At 54.3% G+C, this 20,259-nt stretch overlaps 1 protein-coding gene, 1 long non-coding RNA gene and 1 pseudogene across 2 annotated transcripts in view; 1 reads left to right on the top strand and 2 right to left on the bottom strand.

The window, feature by feature from the left end:
• Positions 1-3,972, top strand: part of LOC107196059 — a 5,205-nt gene extending 1,233 nt beyond the window's left edge. The window contains exons 2-3 of the long non-coding RNA XR_001517376.2: positions 3,056-3,313; positions 3,420-3,972. This is a non-coding gene — a long non-coding RNA (uncharacterized LOC107196059). The remainder of the gene's footprint in view (positions 1-3,055; positions 3,314-3,419) is intronic.
• Positions 3,967-4,085, bottom strand: LOC112484283 (annotated as a pseudogene).
• A 460-nt stretch (positions 4,086-4,545) lies between these two features.
• On the bottom strand, positions 4,546-18,636 carry PNPLA3 (patatin like phospholipase domain containing 3). Its single transcript, XM_006917338.3, has 9 exons — positions 18,365-18,636; positions 14,368-14,600; positions 13,234-13,299; positions 11,626-11,835; positions 10,516-10,576; positions 8,053-8,265; positions 7,011-7,143; positions 5,952-6,056; positions 4,546-4,998 (listed from the first exon to the last, which is right to left on the bottom strand). Exons 1-9 carry the CDS (start codon positions 18,549-18,551, stop codon positions 4,797-4,799), a joined length of 1,410 nt encoding a protein of 469 aa, XP_006917400.2. The 5' UTR covers positions 18,552-18,636; the 3' UTR covers positions 4,546-4,796.
• Between the last annotated feature and the right edge of the window lie 1,623 nt (positions 18,637-20,259).

A 20,259-nucleotide genomic window follows, 5' to 3' on the forward strand; every position in this document is an offset into this window, starting at 1 on the left:
ATAAATAGTAAGTAAATAAATAAATAAAGCAGCGCCCTAAGCCGCCACCATCCCTGGGGTAAATATGCAAAGTCCACATACCCCTTCTTGCCTGGAAAGAGGAAGAAGTTGGCACCTGCCAGGCCCCTGTTCTTCCCTCAGAGTACTCCTTACAGGTTGACCTATCCATCCGTCTTCCCAGCTGGACTGTCAGCCCCCAGAGGGTGGGGCCCAGTCTGTCTGATTCTCTCCTGAAGCCCAGAGGCTAGCATAACGCCTGGACTGATGCAGGGACTCTGGATGTTTGCTCTCCACGCTGGGCTGGGGCAGACTGCCTCAGCTCTGAGCAGATGCCACCCAGCCACAGACTTGCGAGCTGAGAGAGGATCCAGCGGGGAGGACAGGTGGTGTTGGGTGACGCCCCCACTGCCTGCACACCAGGCCCTCCAAGATGCCCACCAGGCCATCCCGTCGTATTCATGGCTGTGTTCCTTCTAGTGTTTAGTGCAGTGCCTGCTCGGTAAATAGGTGATGCTATTTATTATTGTATTGGCAAGAAATTGAAGGTGATTCATTCTTCCCCTCACCCCAGTCTCCTGCTTTTGCTTATGTTGTTCCTTATGCCTAGGATGCCCGTCTGTGGCCCTTCTGCCTGAGAGTGCCTACATAGCCCTCAGGGCTCAACCCATACCTGACCTCACTCCTGAGAGAGTTAGTCACAGCCCCACCCCAGCCCCGCTGTCACTAAGTGTTCCCACCCCGCCAGCAGCATTTCTCTTAGTGTGTCCTAGAGATCATGCCAGCAACCCTCTGGGGTGATCAGTAAAAATGCTCATTCCTGGGCCTCAGCTCTGACCCGCTGAGTCAGAATCTCAGACCAGGAGAACCTGGAAATCCGAATTTTAAAGGAGTAGGTCAGGTCATTCTTTTGCCCACTAGGTTTCAGATCCCCTCGTGGAAACAGTCTTTGCTTCCATGTCCTTCACCACTGGTTTCAAAAGCCTTCGGCGGAACCTGGTCAGAAATCTTGGGAGAGGTGCAGGGCCGCAGGGCAGGGCGGAGGGCAAGGAGGCAGGGCATCAGTGGGAGGTGCAGGACATGGGGTACAGAGTGGGTCCAGGCAGGAAGGACAGCCTCGCATGAGAGGACAAAGGTATGGGCGGCCCGGCCCGGTGGGAGGCTTCTGGGCCTGAACACGGGTTCACGAGGCAGAGGAAAGAGCATGGGCTGCGGGCTGGCGGAAGAACGGTGTTACGATGAGCTGTGTAACCCGGGGCAGGTCACAACTCTTAGTGTCAGTTTTAGTTTCTTCCTCTCTGAAATAATGGGATGGGATTCCTCAGGACCAAGTTCTACCAAAGATTTTAAAAATCGGTTTATATCTTGCACTAGGAAGTAATAGGTCGTGGGCATTTGCAGGCTTTTAAGCCTATTTTGGATCTCCACTTGCCAGAGGGTCACAAACACCAGATTAGCCCCCATGTAGTGGCCACGAGAGCGGCTTTATGGCCAGACCACCATGGTTCAGTCACGATCCCACCCACCACTTCTAAGCCGTGTGGCCTTCAGTGAGACTTGTCCTTCTCGGGATCAGTTTCCTCTTTTGGAAAGCAGGGGTAGTGACAGTAGCCGCCTCATAAAGCCGTGTCCAGCTCAGAGAGAACACCCACCAAAGACTGGCTGCCCCTGTAGTGTGCCAGGTACGGTGCTAAGTGCTTTTTGTAAAATGGTCATATTTCACCGTCCCAGTAAGGTGGCCTTTTATAGAGTGTGAAACTGAGGCTTAGAGAGTAAGTGACTTAACTTAAATCCAAGTGAGACCCAAACACAAGAGTCTGACGTGGTCTCACGCCCTTAGTCACCTCTGCACGATGCCCACAGACGCAGGGACTGGGGACAATGTGAGGCTAAAGTAGATGATAGCTCAGAAGCCTCCCAGCCCTGGATTCCCCACCTCAAAGGGCAATTTTAAAAGGAAGGGGTAGGGTATACAAAACAGGCTGCAGCCACCAGGTGTCCCTGTAAAGAGAAGCTCAAACACACAGCCCGATAGTTAACTGGCAGGGCCCTCAGTGCCCTGGGCTCCATGCCCACAGGCCCAGCTTCTGGGACCCAGGATACCTGGCCCTGGCCACTCAAGTGAGACTTCTGGGGTCTCGCTGACCCCCAACTCAGACTTAAAAGGCTATTTCAGGTGTGAAAACTACGATGGAGATTGTCAAAGAGAATCAAGGAGACTGAGCAAATTTTAAGCACGGGTCACACAAACCGGACACTTACTTGAAATTGATTCTGCTGGTTCCCTGATTCTCAGTTTCCCCACGTGTAAAATGAAGACGATAGCAGTTCCTGAAGCATAAAGGTATAGGAGGATTTACTGAGAGAAAGCACGGCGCCTGCACATCCTAAACACTGAATAAACTAGGTTTTCTTCCTGCATTTCCTCTCTCCTCCTCCTCGAGTGAGCCTCTTCTCAAAGGTAGGCCATGAGGTTGACCTGCAGGTTTCAAAAAAGTCATGAGCCAAATACTCGAGAGCCTAATGTGTGTAAGGCACTGGGACACATCAGGAACACAAGGTCACAGCTTTACCCTCAAACACCGTCTCTGACAGTCACAATATACATTCACATATTAAAGGCTCTGAGAGGTCCCGTGGTACATATACCTGTTTCAGTTTCTTTAACTCAGTATTTCCTGAATTTGTTGGGTCGTAGAGACCTTTTGAGGTTTGTTTTTGAGGATTCCTGGGGATTTTCAGTGGCGCTATTCACCAGCATTTCTAGTGCTCCTCTTTTGGGGCAAAAGGCACGAGTTGCATTTCCCTGTCATCCACGCGACTTGCTTTGGTCACAAAGTTGTCAGCTGAAGGGATAAAGGTCACTTCTGGATGAAAACCTTTAAGTACCAAATTCCTTTCCTCCAACAAAGTGGTAACTGCCCCTCCGGATGGTGGGATGTCTTCAGGCTGGGTCAGTCAAGAATGACATATGAGAAATAAACCCTTTGGCAGTTTTCATTAAACGCAGCCTATCTTAACTGATCAAATCGCCTAATGACATCTGCTATCATTCCAGAAAACTTGGTTTATGAAGTGCTGACCTGGTCCCATTGGAAGTAGAAATGCAGTTTCGTGATTGGACTGGTTCCCTTAAGAAAATCAAACCCACGTCTCAGAGGCAGTGACGGAGGCTGGGTCGTCTCACAGAAGTCACCCTCCCTGAGTTCCTGGCTTGGGTGACTTGAAGTTGATAGATACAGAGCAGCTGAGCTCTGTAGTGGCCAGGTTATGACAGGGAGCCACCAAGGGATGGCCAGGTGGAGCAGGCCAGTGGGTAAGTGGGCATGTGGGCCCCACCCTCACCTGAGCCAGAAACTGGGGTGCGTGGGGGGGAGTCTTTGCTCACTCTGAGGACCACCCTCTTCCCCCACTGCCCCAAGGAGCAGCTGCGCACACTCAGCAAAGCAGGCACAACCCGAGCCTGGGGACGAGCCCGACGCCCAAGGTTGAGAAGAAACCTGTATGGGGTCTCGGAGGAAGGAGAAGGATTCTAGAAGCAGGGTCTGGTTCAGTGCCCAGGAAGGAGCACATAGAGGCCACCATTGCCTGGCGGAGCCGTCTGGCGGAGCGAGATCGCAAACCTCAAGCGTGGGGCGTGTCTTAAAGGAGCTCAGCTGTGAGGGAAGAGCAGGGCACCGTGGCTCCTTAGAAAGAATGCTGAGTCGAGGGAAAGCAATTTTAAAATCACGTTTATTAAGAGTTATTTTCTGAAGTAATGTACATTCGCATAGAAAGTCGAGAAACACATAAGCACAACAAAACGTAATGACAAATTATGGCATCATAATAACCGCTGTCAGTACTTAGGTATACGTCTTTTTTCTTTTTTCTTTTTTTTATCCTTTTAGGCGAGGCCACCCTTGGTTGATCTCACAAGAACCTTGTCAGCTTACAATCCCTTATTTTTTACTTTTTTTAAATTTTTTACTCCTACAGCACCTGGTCTTCCTAGGTGGTCTCCCATCCAAGTACCAACCAGGCCTGACCCTGCTTAGCTTCCGAGATCAGACAGGATCGGGCTTGTTCAGGGTGACACGGCCGTAGACTGGATTTTTTTTTTAAGGCGTGTTCTCTTAACATCTCACTGATTCACATAATACATAATTCAATAGATAAAAATTCACTTATATTTTATACAGAACTATCAAATAATTATGCTAGAGCAAAAAGATGTTCAAAAAGGTAAATAAGTTCCTGCCTTTTAATGTCCCCGACGGGTGATGCCCTTCTTAGAGGAGGATGGCGCCCTCTCCCGCCGCGTGCTGACTGCTTCCTGTTCAGGGAGCCCAATCCTGCTCGTCTCTCCCCCCAGCCCCCAAGACTGCACAGAGGGCAGCCCGGCTCCCGCCCCAAACCCCAGGTCCTCCTGTTCAAACACCAGCCATTCCAGGAACCTGCCCCTGGGACGCCTGGGGGCTACAGGACACAGACAGCGACGGGCCCTTCACATGGTGGTCATCACACGGCGGTCATCACACTGTGGTCATGTCCCAGCCGGCTGAGCCGACTCACGCGGGTGCTTCCATACTAGATTTCTTTCATCACTGGACCCCCAAGAATACCAAAAATAGCTTCCTAGCTTTATTGTAAGAACAAATCGATTGCCTTTGGTTTCAATAAACAGTAAATTCAGTACAGAGGCCAGATTCCAGACGTCACAGACACAGGGCAGTCAGTGGCAGCATGGAGGGAGCCACACAAAAATGGGAAAGGTCTGACACCTCACAAAGAAGGTGCTAGACTTGCTCGTCCCCATTTTAAAAAGTGAGGGAGGAGGGACCTGTCCTGCCCCCAGCAGAGACCACCGCCCTGGAAAGGCAGGCTGGACTGGAGGGCGGATCGCTGGGCAGCCTCAGTTCTGGCGGGCATCCAGGTCCACGCGGAGTGGGGCGGCCTGAGGTATCCGTCACGCTCTGGTTTGGAAGGGAAGGCTGCTGGCTGCTTGCCAGCATCTGGGAACTGAAACAAACAAAGAATGCTAGCTCAGTGGCTTCCCTCAGTGTCAGCAAGGATAGATACACACCGTCCACCTCCGAGCACACTGGCCACCGCAAGGCGGCCCAGCTCAAAGCCACACTTTCCCCGCCCCTCAGTGCTGGGCTGATGTCGCCGACCCAGGCCTCTAAGCCTGTGGTCCGCTCAGCCACCTAGACACTTCCTTCTGGACATCCACAGATACAGCGGAGCCCATAAATTTCCTCTACACAAAGCAGTTCACCCGCCAGCGCGTCCTGCAGCCACGCCGCCGGCCCAGGCCTCCTGACCAGCCGCCCCACCCCCACAGAATGCGGCCAGCCCCAGGGCTTAGAGCTGGAACCTCTGCTGGCCCCAGAGCCCATGCGCACCTATGAGCCCCACAGGGTCTATCAAGACCATGCCCTCCCATCCTTGCCTGGCCAATGCGGCTGCCGTCTGGATGGTGAGCCTGCTGCCCATAAGGGCCCGAGATCTAGCCTCCTCTATCCATTCCCACTGCAAACTGGGTCCTGCCACTCCCTGCTCTGAACCCTTCCATGTTTGCCAATAGCGGTAACACCTGAGACCCCATCTTCTGAGTGCCCACCATGTGCCCAGTACTGTGCTAGGGGCTCCCCAAAGCCCCACAGAAACCCAGCGAGGAGGTGAGGATCACCCCCATGGAACAGGTAAGAAAGCCAAAGCCCATGATTCCCAGGATGAGATCCAAGCCACGTGACCAGATCTTGCTAGGAATCGGTGTGCAGAATTCACTCAGCAGCAGTGTCTGGGACACGCAATGACGCAGACTGGACTGCGAGGCCCGCCCTGGCAATAAAGGATGAGCTCCTTACCACCAGACAGCCACTCAGCGATGCTTCTAGGATGGCACACGAGGCCTGATCAGATGGAAGAGATGCCCATCCAACCCACACCCCCACAAGCGAGCCATTCACCTGTAAGTGGGGAGCAGATGTCTTATCACTCGAGAGCAAATCTGGGAGGTTATCGACTGCAGCCACTGGATGTCATCAGGAGCATATGGAAGCCACTCCACCAATCTGCAGGAATAAAACCAGAAACACACACACCACGTCAGCACAGAGAGGCCGAAACAAAACCGACTGCAGAAAAGCCAGCTTTCTCACAGTAAGCATCCTGGTAAACGGCCAAGGTCACTTCTAACCCCAATCTGATAAATCCCCAGGAGGCAGGTTTGGGACAAGCCTGCCTAAAAGGAAAGTTAGGCCACTTTTAATTAATACAGGAAAACTCAAAGGACTTACATGGAAATAAAAGGAAAAGGCTTGCGTTTTCCAGGATTCTACTCGTCCGTGGCCAGATGCCTGCTGACCGTGATGCCCAGCGCTTGTGGTCGAGACACCATGCCCTCCACCCAGCCCTACTCCACTTGGCCACATGCCAGCCCGACAGAGGAAGCCGCTGAAGAGGTCTGACCACTGCCCTGCACACATCCAACCCTCCAGACACAAGAAAGACCCCAGGTCTGGGCTCCGATAAGTGCCCGAACCTCGGCACAGGGCCAGGCTGTGTGGGAGCAAGAGGCCGATTCAGCAGGGTGGGGAAGGGCCTGGCAGGGTTCACCAACGGTGGGAGACTGGGGCTGGATTTTGAAAGATGAGTTGGACTTTGAAAGATGGGTTGGACTTTAAAAGATGGGCTGAAGGACATGCTGGATTAGTTCACTAAAAAGCAAGTAAACGCCAAAGTCAATCTGAAGAAAGCCGAGGTAGTGCAAACATCCAGGATTCCGGCATGCACCATGTGTGCCTCACGTCCCTCCCTACCATGAGTAAAATCCCCAAAAGACAGTGCAGCCCCACCGGAAATGACAAGCCCTCAACCGTAAGGAGGAAGGAAGTGGGCTGGCCAGGGGCTTGCCCATGAAGCGCCTTTCAGGGCTGTCCCACATAGACTGAGCTCCATCCTGCTGCCCAAGGACCCCGATCCTCACTCAACCCCATGACAGACACAGCGCCACATAAAGCTCTCACCTCTGGACCGTAATAATCGCATACTCCACAGGCAGCGTACAGGGCAACATCACGTAGGACATCACTTTAACAGGTAAGAAGTTATGAATCTTGCTCATGAATGTGTTGTCTTCCTTAAATGTGTTAATCAATGCTGAAAAATATAATTTGGAGGTGTTTCTCCCACCAGTGTAGAAAGCAAACTATGATCATCCAGGTGGTGCTTGGAACTTCCGTGAAAGACACAAATCTTGGCAGCCAAAGTATCTGAAGCGTTCGCAAATGAGATCAAACTGGGCATGCACCCAGCACAGCCCTTGGACAGCCTACCGGCGCAGGGCTCCCAAATAATGACTCTTTTAAATTAACAACTGTTTTTGGAGTACACAGACTCTCAAACACGCCACCGGCTTCGTGAGCTGTGCCTTGACCCTTCAGCTGGATTCCATCTCCTTCTGCCTAGAGCTCCCCGGCCTTCTATTTCCCCCTCTGTAATGACCTCAGGACAACTCAAATCATGGTAACCCGGGCAGCTGAGAGTTAATGCAAATCCTAGGGCTTTGGGGGCAGGGAATGGCATCCCGTTCACCTTTGAATGTCTCCAAATGCCTGATTGGAAGCTTCATGCACTCATCTGTCCATCTGATATTTGATGGCATGATAAAATATAGCACTGTTCAATGAAGGTCAAAATCATGGGTCTGGGGGGAGAGGAAAGTCAGGAGAGGCTTCTGGACAGGCAGAGAACAGCATTCTGAAAGAACGGGCCTGCCTCCGGGACCCCCGAAATCCAGTGCGCCTGGACCCAAGAGCCGAGAGTGTGTCTGGTAACTCAAACGAGCTCAGCTGGAGTTCATTTTCCTCTGGCCATGTTCCCGTGGGAAAGGAGGCAGAACAAGGCCCCTGGGTTGGGGGAGGCTTTGCCTTGAAGTGGAGCTCCGCCCATTTCTTCCCCCATGGGGTGGCTGCATCACCTTCCTCCCTAACGCACAGGACAGAAGCCCTTTCGGTCCCTCAGTCACAGAGAACATCCTTTCCAACCCCGCCCCTGAGGATTCAACACCTAAAATGAGCCTGGGTGATGTCTTGTCAAGGAGGCGCTCGTCCCAGGGCAGGGGGCCATGATGCAGTTCCAGCAGCTCCTTCCTCTCAGGGCTCACCGACCAGGTGGCCAACCCCGGGGAAGCCCCTAGGTCCGTGGTTTCACAGGGGAGCACGGGGACATCTGGCTCTTGTGAGGATGAACTCAGGCATGGCTGGGGCCTGTTACAGATGCCTGTGGAGGACACAGAAGACAGATCATTAGGCGCCTTTGGGTGGCTACTCATTCACCCACCCACAGGAGACGGAGGCCAGTGGCCCCAGGAGCTGCAGGCCTGGTATCAGCTCAGCATCAGGCAGAGAAGGACAAGGGTGGGCACTCATCATAGGCAGAAGTGTGGGCCCCACAGCCACATGTGGATCTGCGAGGTTGGACTATGCACATTACAGCTCATTTATAATAACCAGCATCATACTGCTGGGGAAGCCTGCGTCCTGGGCCCTGAGTTAGAAACCTCCTATCCGGCCTTGCAGCGGCCACTCAACTGCTACCATTATCATCGTCTCCACTTTTCAGCTGGGGCATCAGAAGCACAGAGAGGTTAAGGGAGTCATCCGAAGCCACAGAGCCAGTCTGTGTCTAGAGCGGGATTTGAACCCAGGTCTGGCAGCGGCGATGACCCTGAAATCAGCGTCCGGAGGGTGCCAGGCGCGGCAGGTGGTCTCAGCGGGTGCCTGCTCTCGCAGAGCCAGCACACTGGGCAGGTGCAAGGGACAGCTAGCGTCAGAGGCCACAGCTGCTTCCGCTCGCCTCTTGTTTCCAACAGGGGTCTTGCTCCCGGATGCCTGCGCTGTGCTCCCCGAGCTGTGCCTCCCGTTTATGCTTCTCTCTAGACACACCGCTTTCCTTCACTTAGGTAGTTTCGAAGAATCTGTTCCCGGTGGACGACACCTGTCCCATCCCCGCGGGTCCTCTGCGAACGCTGGGGCGGAGACCAGCCTGGCCGAGGACCACACTTAGGTGTTGAATCCCAAACACAGGCCTGATGCTGCGATGCTCCGCCACAGGCCCGTCTTTAGAATTACTAAGAATGGCCCGGACATCATTCACTCTGAACTCCCCGCCTACAGATGTGGAAACGGGAGGCGGCTTGCCCAAAGGCGGCAAGGAAGCTGAGTGCACCCCCGCAGGGGTCCATCGCCATCATTCATCCCCGGATCGCCCCAAATTTCATCCCCAGTCCGGACTGTTCTCCAGAACTTCGGACCCTGACATCAGATGCCTCCTATGCGATCACCCGAAAATGCCTCCCCCGGGAGTGGGGGGGCACCGCACACCATGTCCCGCACAGTGTGTCACCCGCCAGCTTTCCTGCGAACCTCACCCTCCTGAGTGCCCTGAATCTGAAGCCAAAAGCCGCTCCTTCGTCCTCAAGTCGTCCTCTACCCAAATCTCTCGTCCATCGCCTCGGGGCCTTGTCCCCTCGGGCCCTGCCCACCGCCCTCCCTGCTTCGCCCCAGCAGAGCCTCTAGCGGCGTCACTGGCCTCTTGGATCCTGGTCTCACCCTACCTGCACTGCAGCCCGAGGGCCCCACAAAGCCCCGCTCCGGGCTTCCCTGCCCCTGCACAGCGGCCCTCATGGCGCCCTACTGCTGCACCATGCAAACCCTCACCAGGCCCACGAGGCCGGCCTGTCCTCCTCCTCTGTCCATCTCTCAGTCCCCCGCCCTTGTTCACCCCCAAAAGGACCCCGTGGATTCCTGTGCCTCGCACATCCCTCCGCCATCGCCCTTCCCGTTACTGTGCTTCGCTCCCAACCGCCAGGTGGGGAGAGCCCGGAATGCCACGCCTTCTGCTGCCAGCTGTCCCTAGCACACAGCCCATTGCGTGGCACCTGAAAGGTACACAATTAATATTGTCTGAGTGATTGATATGTGTACGTCCTCTTAACCACCCAGACTCCAGGGTCTCGGTCAAAGGAGTGGGAACCAACATACGAACCAACTTTTAGTATCCAAAAACCCAGCTCCAAACACGTCTACCATTTAGTTCCACTTTAATATCCCTGGAACCCAACTCTGCATCCCAGATAACTGGAAGGCAGGACTTTGTCCCAGAAAGGACAGCCAGTCCAGGAGGCTGGCTGGAGACAACTATTCTGATTGAAACTTAAGGTTCACGAATCATTCAAGCAGAAGGAAAAACAGAGCTGCCTCCAGACAGGTGACACTGTGGAAGCAGAGCGAGCTCTGGAGCCGTGATGTCCCGGGTTCAAATCCCAGCTCCGCCTTTCAGCGAGTGGAGTGCGGTCTGCATGCCCCCGTCTTGCACAATGGGCCAAGACTTCCTAGCTCACAGGGCCAACGAGCGGGCTGAGCACGACGGGCAGTGAAGACGGAGCAGGTCGAGTGCCACTGCTCACCCCAACCTCAGGTTCACCAAGGCCCATGAAAGGGGCACATCCACTTCCCCGCCCAAACATACCATTTTCTTCTAAGAACCTGGCTGCATCTAAATACCCTTGAAGGCAGAGCTCTCCAATCTCCTGTAAACAAATCAATTAAGTTAACTGCCATGACAACCATATTTAAACATCATCTGAAGACAGACAAACTAGAGGCTCCTCTAAACAGCCACTTCCATGTGCCCGAGGCTGGACAAAGGACTCTGTGCTCCGGGAGACAGCAGCCCCCTTCTTGCATGGATGACACCCCTCCACGGAGCCGCTGCTGGCACCTCAGCACGACAGGGGGCCTGTGCTAGTCACCCCTGAGACCGTAACAGCGGTCCCCTATACTCGCCGGTGTCCAGCCACACACGCAGACCAGCTGTCATGTGTGGGATGCACACAGCACGGGGCGGCCTTTCTCCCCAGCACACGTTACAGGTTCTCTCACTGGGTTAGGGTGGTGAAGCACACGACGACCGCCACCAAAGAGGATCGAACCACCAAATGCAGTGTGGTTCGTGACCGGCTCCATATAAGAGTCAACTGGGTGACAAAAAAAATGCTTCTGCTCAGGCCGCACCCAGATCAGTCGTCCCCTGGTATTCATGGGGGACTGGTTCCAGGAACCCCCTCAGATACCAAAATCCACAGGAGCTCTAGTCTCTTGTATAAAATGCTGTAGGATTTGCATATAACCTATATTTGCATATAGGCTACGGCCAGGTGTGGCTACACATCCTTCATGTGGATTCCATGTAGGGCTTGGGGAGTGGCTAATTCAAGTTTTCCTTTTTGGAACTTTCTGGGATTTTTTTTTTTTTTTTTAATATTTTTGATTTTGGTTGGTTGAATCTGTGGATGCTTGAAAACCGGGGGACAGGGAGGGCCGACTGTACTTAATTTAAACCACAGCCCTTGGAAGTGGGGCCTGAGCCACTGTGCTCTCTGAAAGCTCCAGGCGGTCCCGGTGACTGAAGTGGGGCAGCACCCACCTGGGACATGGGCCTCTTCTCTGAGCGCCTGTGCAGTGAGGGGTCCGTTTCTATTTGTTTGATTGTTTGTTTGCATGGAGAATAACTGGTGGATCTCCAGGCAAACACGGAGACCAAAAAGAGCTGTACCCCAGAACGCAGCCCCCCACTCACCTTGATGTTCTTGGGGGACAGCAGTCGGCTAAGCAGGCGGATGTTCTCTGAGCAGAGTCGAATACTGAACCTGGAGACTTCTATGTGAAAAAAGTGCGTGGACTTGACCTTAGGGCAGATGTCATATTCTCCATAGAAGGGAGACACAGTTATGGTCGTTTCGGCATCAAAGACGGGCATAGCGTTAGTCAGTCCTCCATCAATGTATCGCTTTTAAGGGATAAAAAAGACACCCTGTCAGAAACTCTGCGGTGGTGTTTTGTGTTTTTCTGATTATGGGCAGAGGCTTCTCAGCGCCACAGGCTGCTCCCGTGGGAGGATGGGGCTTGGGGATCGCTCGACAAATCCTTACTGAGCATTCCTGTGCCAGGCCAGGGGCTAGGCTGGCATTCAGGATTGCTCCACACTGTTGTATAGATTGTGCACTACACAAAAGGTGCCCGGCAAAGAGGCAGACGGAGGCTGGAGTCCGGTCCACACTGTGCTGGCCAAGTCCTGAGCCCAGGTGGGCACCCACAGGTGTGCCCATGTCGTTTGCACTGTGTGCACTGGGGACAGTGTGATGTAAATCCTGCCCCAGAGGAGACAGGAGCTCCTGGGTTCAACTCCAGACGCCCTTGCTACTTGGGAGAACTTGGATAAGATGCTTCTCCTATGACCCCATCTCCCTCCACACCCTAAAAACGAGAGGGGCTTTAGGAAATGTGGGACCTAGACGGCCCTCAGAAAACACCCTCTTAAAACTTGGATAAGATGCTTCTCCTGTGACCCCATCTCCCTCCACACCCTGAAAACGAGAGGGGCTTTAGGAAATAGTGGGACCTAGACGGCCCTCAGAAAACACCCTCTTAACCCACAACGAGTGGCATCTGGGCATGTTTTCCTGCAGTCGCACCCCTCAACCACCTGAGGCTGGGCAGGCTTGTTTTGGTACGACGTGGATAGTCTGCACGTCTCAAACCAATGCCAGTAACACTCGCCCAGTTGTGACGGCCTAAACTGTCTCCAGACACTGCCAGATGTCCTGGGGTAGGGGGACCAAATCATCTCCGGTCGATAGCTGCTGCGCTAGAAAGAGGCTGCCAAACAGCCCAGGCTAGTCCCACATCTAATCCAGAGCCTACAGGACAAACACTCCAACTGCTGTGTCTCTGCTGCAGCGGGGCTCAGAATTAGCCATGCGTGTCACCAGACGTGTCGAATGGAACCAACGATTGCCCTGTCAGAAGGTTCTGACCTAATCTGTGGGCTGAAAAGGTCAGCCCCAGAGAGGACTGACATTCTCCACGCCCGAGAATAAAGCTCTGTCTTAAGCGAGTAACCAGTTCTTAACACATCTTATACTTTAACTGGGCCACTGGGCACCTATCTTCGGTGCTCATGTGAAGGTTAAGTGAACCGGCTTACCTTACAGATAGCCAGATAACTGATTCCAGGTGAGTTTGTTCTGCTGCCCAGGCAGCTTGGGAGGCCGGGGGTGGGTGGGGGCTATGGAATCTCTCTCTGAAGGCTGAGAGACACAAGGCTCTGCCTCTGGGGTCCTAGGATGCCTGAGCCTAGCGCCTTGCAGGCAGGAAACATGCAGACAGGATTTAAAAACAGACTCACCACGCCTCTGAAGGAAGGAGGGATTAAGCCAGACAAGATGGGGAGGAAGCAGGAACAAACCAAGGCCTGCGAAGACAAAAGGAAGTGAAACCAAAGGCCAAAACGGTCTGCCCTTTATCCCCCTGGGCCTTCACAAGCCTCCTCCAAGTGAGAAAAGCCACGAGCCTGAAAAACAGTCTTTGGACAGAGTAGGTGCTTTAACGATGAACCAACCTACACACTTACATTTCAGGCCTAAGTATAAGAGCCTTAACGACACTATCTGTGGATATCAACTTGCTGTCCCTGCTTCCCACGAGAGTTACACCGGGCCATCGAAGACAGGACCAAGAGTTGCTGGCTCACTGACTGACAGAAGGGACTAGATGAGAGCCTGACAAATGCTGATATTTGTGAGCAGGTGGGAGGTGGAGCCTGAGAGGGCATGTCTAACAGGCTTCCAGGTGATGCTGACGCTCTCGATCTGGGGCCCACACCTGGAGTGACCGCGTGCTAGGGAGCATCAAGCAGGACGCGACACCAACTCACTGGGAGAACAGGCTCACGTGGGAATGGGCGGGAGCTGGCTGTCTAGAAAACACTTCCAGAAACAAAGTTAAGTGTAAATGATACCAGCTGCCAAGATGCTGCTGGCTGTATGTGCCAGGCCGCTCTCTTGTAGAGACCTGTATTAAGTGAAACGTAGTCCGTTCAACTGTCATAAAAGGCATCAGCCAGATTAAATGGTATTTTGATATTATAAACTATCTCCTCTGTGCTAGGCATCAAGGATAGAGGCACATAAGACATGCTCCCACTTCGTGGGGCTTCACCCAAGGTGTCCTCACTAAGGTACATGCATTGTTGGGACAGGGTCTCCAAAGGAGGTGGTCATGAGCCAAGGCTGGAAGGATGGGAGGGATTATTTGTAACTTTCCTGGAACGTGCAGGGTTTACATATGCTACGGACCAGACCACTGGAGGCACACTGAGTTCATGTCACCGCAATACAGGAAGCAGACAGCAGCATGGTCAACCAGGTTCTCTTGCACCTTAAGAAATGGGGCAGGTGGCCTGTGACAGCCCTCTCTGTGTTACTGCCAAAACGAGACAGCCTTTCTGATCTGACAACATGCAGACCGACGTGCTGCTTACGTCCACGACTTCGTCTTTGGACCGGAACTCTGACACCAGGACGTTTCTCCAGTCGGACACTCTGGTGAGTGAGACGAACATTCTGCCGGAGGTGAGCTGGTGGATGTTGGCCGGGAGGTATCTGTGCATTTGTTCGCGGAGGATCTGGCTTACGTTGAAGGACGGGTGGAAGACGCCAGTGTTGTGGCTCATGGCACACCGGGAAAATGCATTGAATATCTTTAGTGACGTTTCTGCGGGGGTGGACAAAGACACACAGGGATGCGCCAAGCCTGGAGACCGGACGCCAGATGGCAGGGGAGCTGCCAAGTCCTCTCTGGGCCTGTGTCCCCACAGGGCAGCCCTAGAAAGGGGAGCTCGTCCAAACAGAGATGTGTAAAAGACACACAGGATTCCAAAGGCTTAGTAGGTTAAAAAAAAAAAAAGGTAAAACGTCTCCATAATGTTTTACGTTGATTAGATGGTAAAATGATACTATTTTGGCTATATTGGGATAAATAAAATAAATTTCACTTGCATCTTTTACTTTTCTCCATGTGGCTACCAGGAAATGTAAAATGACAAATGTGGCTCACACTATATTTCTATTGGCCAGCACTGCTCTGGGCCTTGGCCTTGAGAACGAGCCTCTGGAGGCCCAAGTGAGCTCTCCTCGCCGCCATCTTCCACAAAGCCAGAAGCCAGGGGCTCCACGGCATCAATGCTGTAGCACGGATGGGCCTGACACGGACAGTGCAGGGACCAGAGATTGCGTGCAGGCTGGACCGTAGCCGGAAGCCTGCCTCCACCTCCTACTAGCTGAATGACCTCAAGTCACCTCACTGCCTAAGTCTCAGATGTGTGTTTTGAAGGTGGGACAGTATTTCCCTGCCTTTCGGAGACAGAGGATTAGATCCACTATAACTTGTAAGGTGTGGACCCAGAGGAGGCGTCTAGTAACTAGACTTAACTTTTAATTTCTACCACCAGAATTATCAGAGCATCTAGTGGGCAAGGGGCACGTTCATGCTCCATCTGACCTCGCTCGCTGGCCTGGCTCCCTCCAGCCAACCAGCACTGCCCTGGCATGCAGGACTGCCCATCCCAGCCCAAGACCTGGCCAGTCCTAATAAGAGAGGAGAGGAGGCATCTGAAAAATGCAAAGGAAAGGGCTTGCAGAAATGACCGACTCAGCCAGTTAAGGTCCATTCTTGAGTGCCCTCTCTCCCCCACCTCAAGGACTCTCCAGCTCACATCTGTTGATTCATGGCTTGCCAACCAACTAACGTTCTTCCTTATCTCTGTAGCTGTGTAGGAATAACAAGGCTGTATAAAACTGCTTGTTAGGTTACAATCGGGGCTCAGCCTTTGGATAGGAATCCGCTGAGCAGGTGCCGGCATTAATAAGTGTTGCTTCCTGCTTAAAGCCTTAGTGTCCCGTCTCCCTGTTCAAGAATCCTATGACAGTGCTGATAATGGCAAGACAGACGACCTGTAAGACCAGTGGTCTGAAAATTCCTCCCCTCTTACAGCCCCTCACTCGAAGCTCCCCCTCCCCATCCTGAGTCATGAGGCACACGTGAAACCTCAGACAAAGGAATCACGTGCTCCTTGCACGGACACTGCAGAGGTGTATAAACAGTAACAAATCTAACCAGAGCGAGCTCGTGCATGAAGTTGTTTATTCCACACACTCCGCCGGCCAATGAATTCTCCTTCCTCTAACAAAGTTGTCTGAATGTCCAATTTCCTCCGTCGGGTGTCGCTTCCTGCAACACTAACTCCTAGGATGCAGAAGGCTTGACACGCCCCAGTCTGTCCCGACCCACCTCTGCCCTCCACTCGGTTCTCTCTGCTGGCGTGGCCCCACTGAGCCCAGCAGAGGGGCCAATGCACCCACAGCTGGCAGGCCTGCCAGGCTCTCCTTCCAAGTCAGCCCCAGCGAAGATGCCCTCTCAGGGGCTCTGCAATAGTCCCAGCACCTCGGAAATGCTCCTTGGTGGTCCCCACGTGAGACAGGAGGTCGAAGCAAGAACCAGGGAGCAGTTCCTGCCCCAAACCCCAGACTCCCTTTCCAGGGACTCGCCGGTTAGGAACCAGCTCCTGCCAGTTAGGAACCTCCTCTACCCTGGAGTCAGCGCCCTTCAGGCCCCGGGGCCGGAGCATTGGAATCTGGTCCCAATTATACATTCGACCATGTGGGTGACTGCAGGTCACCTCTGGGTACGAGAGTTGGGTTTTATCACTGCTAACAGCTCAACATGTACAGACTGGCCATGTAACCAGTAGCAGCACCCTCGCCGAGGTCACATTTCCTGCCCTTTGCTGAAGAGGGATTTTTCACTCAAATGGCTAATCTTATATCAGCTCTTTATTCTGCTTCGGTAGATGTGCTGGCCGCATCGGCTGAAGGGCAGTGTGACCTCGAAATTAACTAAAGACTCGTCCTCCCTTTTGCTTGTTCTATCTACGTAACAGATGTATTGCCTGCGTTCTCCTCTGAAAATCACACGCTTTGTGACTCTTTGTAATTGCCTGTAATCCATAGCAACTCCCGCACCTTGTAACTTTGTAACTACCTAAGGACAACTCATGCCAACTGGCCAAATGTAACTGCACAGGTAAGCCCTATAAAAGCTGTGGGCCCAGATCTTCAGAGCACTGGCTCTTCTGGTACCTCCGGGGTAATAAAGACGAGTTCTCCAACTCTCCTGAGTGGTGCTTGGTTTCTCGCTGGTCTGATTTTGCAACATTTCTGCAACATGGCTTCTGTCCCCCTGGATGGAGAGGGCAGTCAGAGTGGCCTCTCCAATCCTCACCTCCCAGTCAGCCCAGGATCTGCCCACCTATCTGATCCAATGGCCGGCCACGGATTCCTGGTCACTAGCAGCAGTCGCTACCTCCCTGCTGGCCGTGTCCAACACAGCAGTCTCGGGTAGAGCAGAGATAAATCAGTAAGAAATCCCAGAGAAACGGGGTTGATAAGGTGCATTATCTTCCCTTCTGGGGACCTTCCGGTGCCAACAGCTCCACACTGCCCCCTGCCTCAGAACCTCAGGCCAAAGATCCTGCACCCCAGTAGTTTCGGCCAGCTGGACATGTTCCCTACATCCTCCCCTCCCACCAGCACCCACATGGACAGAGGTTGGTTAGGACAAGACTCAAATGGGCAGGATCTCATTTCCAGTGGCACTGTGGGGTGTGGAGGGGTGAGGTTGAGATGAGGGGTGTCCAGGGATCTATTCTAGCCCCCAGGAAGGGTCTGAAACACCAGAAAAAGAGAACTTCCGTACAGCCCCCCTGCCCCCGACACACACACACACACACACACACACACACACATCTCTGCAACCTCTCGACTCCAAACCAGCAAGTCTGCCCAGCACACACACACACACACACGCATCTCTGCAACCTCTCGACTCCAAACCAGCAAATCTGCCCAGGACTCTGAAGAGATGCCCTCTGCGGAACACCGCATCTGACTCCACCCCCCTGAGGGCCAGGCGGCACCGAGGGCGCCGGTGCGTGGGGAGGTGATGGTGTCTGCAGTCCCTCAAGTCCCCAGCTGGAAGAAGGCGCCCACCCTGGGACACAGGCCAAAGCCCTGCTCCCGGCCTGACCCCGCGCAAATCAGCCCTTCCCTTTGGCAGCTCAACTCGCTCAGCGCGCCTTCTAAGCAGATGGCAGAAACCACAGGGACCAGCTCCGCCCTCCGCCTCCTGGGTCGCGCTCCCTCCTCCCTGGATGACCCGCCTCTCGGTCCCGGGGCAGGGGGGCTTCCTTCGAGCCTGGGCGCCAGAAGAGCGTTAGGGTGGTGGGCCGACCCCCAGGGGCGCTGCCCTCGCGGCCGGGCGACAGGACACAGAGAGGAGGAGGCATCTGCCTGCAGAGGCCGCCGAGATGTCCCCCGCGGTGTCTGTGTCCAAATTCGGTCCCACCGGACGCCCCGCGACCCTTAGGGGACGCCCGCACACGGGTCTGCCACCACCTACTCCCGCTCCCAGCAAGTACATACTCTCCGGGAGCCCGCCCAGCAATGAAGCGGCTTGCAACGAACTGGCCGAGCCGCCGAAGACCCGGCGCGCGTTGCTGAAGAGGTGCGGGGCGCGCTCGTTTATGCAGTGTTGCACCCCTACGAAGTAGATGGACAGGAAGCCGCAGGCCGTGAAGGACAGGTCCCAGCCGCGCTCTGGGTCGTACATGGCGGCGGCTGGTCGCGAGTGCGGGGTCTGAGGTCCGCGATCCGAGGTCCGCGATCTGCTCAGCGCAGTCTCCTTGCGGCTACCTGGGCGGTCCCCGCGTGACGTCAGCCCGGCCGGCCCCGCCCCCTCGGACCATATGGAGGAGCGCGCGGGCGAACCCCTTAGTGGAGCAGGGCCCGAGGGCCCTGGGGCCAGAGGCGGAGGAGGACCGGGGAGGACCTGCCCGAGGGTGGGAAGCGTTGTCCTTAACTCCAAATGACACGAGTGTGCCGGGGAGACACAGCATGCTTCTCCGTTCCTTTTCACCCTGTAAGTCAGAGAAAGTGGCAGTTGCCCACTTAGGTCTTTAATATGCATGGGACACTTAAGCGTTTCCATTTTTACACAGAGGAGACAACAAGCTTTAAGCAAGCACCGGGATCTAACTAGAATATAATGTCTTTGCTTTGATTTCCTGTAGTTTTGTGCATGATGTCTTCAATTTAGAGCAAGCGGTAGAGATTTGCATTTAATGATAGCGACAGGAGGTTTCCATTGTGAACAACAGGTGCAGGGTGTGGGGGCGGGGCAGTGCAGGAAGTGGGTGTTGGGGAGGCTTAGGCCTAGATGATTCCTGGTGCCCTTGGGACGTGCCTAAGATGCCCTTTGACCTATGTGTCCCATGCTGCACAGAACATGTCCACCGCAGCCCTGCAGGGAGGGGAGGCACCTGCCCAGAGTTACACAACCAGCAAGCGCGTCTACTGGGCCATCCTCCTGCCCTGAGTGTTGTAGACGGAGGCGCCCCCAGCAGAGCGCAGAATATGGGCTTGGGAATCAGGCCTCTCTGTGCCTCCATGTCTTCATCTGTGAAATCACCCATGGAGTTGCTGTCAGGATTCAAAATGTCACCTTACAGCACCCGGACACATAGGCTGTCCATGATCTCCCATGACCCGCACAGAGCTTCCTGAGTCTGTGGCACCCCCTGCTTTTGCCAAGCCTGTGCCTGGAGGGGTGCAGGGCAGAGGCTGAGGCCGGGCTACCCAGGGACTGCAGAGCCCTGCCGTGGGGCACTCTGTCGCCTTCCTGTGGGCTATCGTCCCAGGGCCTGGGAGTTGCAAGGCCTAGTACCCACCTGGGCTGACGGCTACACTCATACTTCATAGACTGAGGCGCAGAATGAGGAAGTGTCAGGTCCTTCTGTCCCTGACCACTTCGGCTTTGCCAGGCTGGGTGCGTGGCAGCGCTCACAGATGACCGCCTTCCATGCCCACCTCACACTCAGGTTTGGGGCAGAAATTAGGTTTCTGGATCATAGACCTGAAGCTACTGGCATTGCCAGCTGGGCCCACAATCTCTAGCCTTCTGCTCCTCACCCAGGCCTCCTTCATCCTGCACCCACCAGCCCTCCTGCATCGCATGACAACCCATGGAGTCATGGCAGAGGGCAGGAAGAAGAGGCAGTGCCTGCAGGTCCCAGCCGAGTCAGCACGGCACCAGGCACCCGCGTTCTTACACTCTTCCTGTCCCCTGACACAGCTGCACGGGACATCTGTAACACAGATGGGAGCGAGAAAGGACCAGGGCCGAGGGGTCGCCTCTTCTTCATCATTGCGTGTTGACAACAGGTAGGCTATCCCTCCTTCCCCAGACAGAGAGAAGGAAGGACTCGGCTCTCTCAGCCCCTGGCCGGTGCTCCAGGGGGTGGGCCAGGACTGTGAGTTTT

The sequence above is a fragment of the Pteropus alecto genome, unplaced genomic scaffold, assembly GCF_000325575.1.
Source record: "Pteropus alecto unplaced genomic scaffold, ASM32557v1 scaffold157, whole genome shotgun sequence".
NCBI lineage: Eukaryota > Metazoa > Chordata > Mammalia > Chiroptera > Pteropodidae > Pteropus > Pteropus alecto.

Excerpts from the sequence above, each read along its gene's own strand:
- PNPLA3 (XM_006917338.3), bottom strand. The coding sequence starts at position 18,551 with ATGTACGACCCAGAGCGCGGCTGGGACCTGTCCTTCACGGCCTGCGGC. Across the intron at positions 10,577-11,625 it reads TGTCCCCCAAGAACATCAAG|GAGATTGGAGAGCTCTGCCT; the intron begins GTGAGTGGGGGG and ends ATTTGTTTACAG. Across the intron at positions 6,057-7,010 it reads GCGATTATTACGGTCCAGAG|ATTGGTGGAGTGGCTTCCAT; the intron begins GTGAGAGCTTTA and ends TTATTCCTGCAG.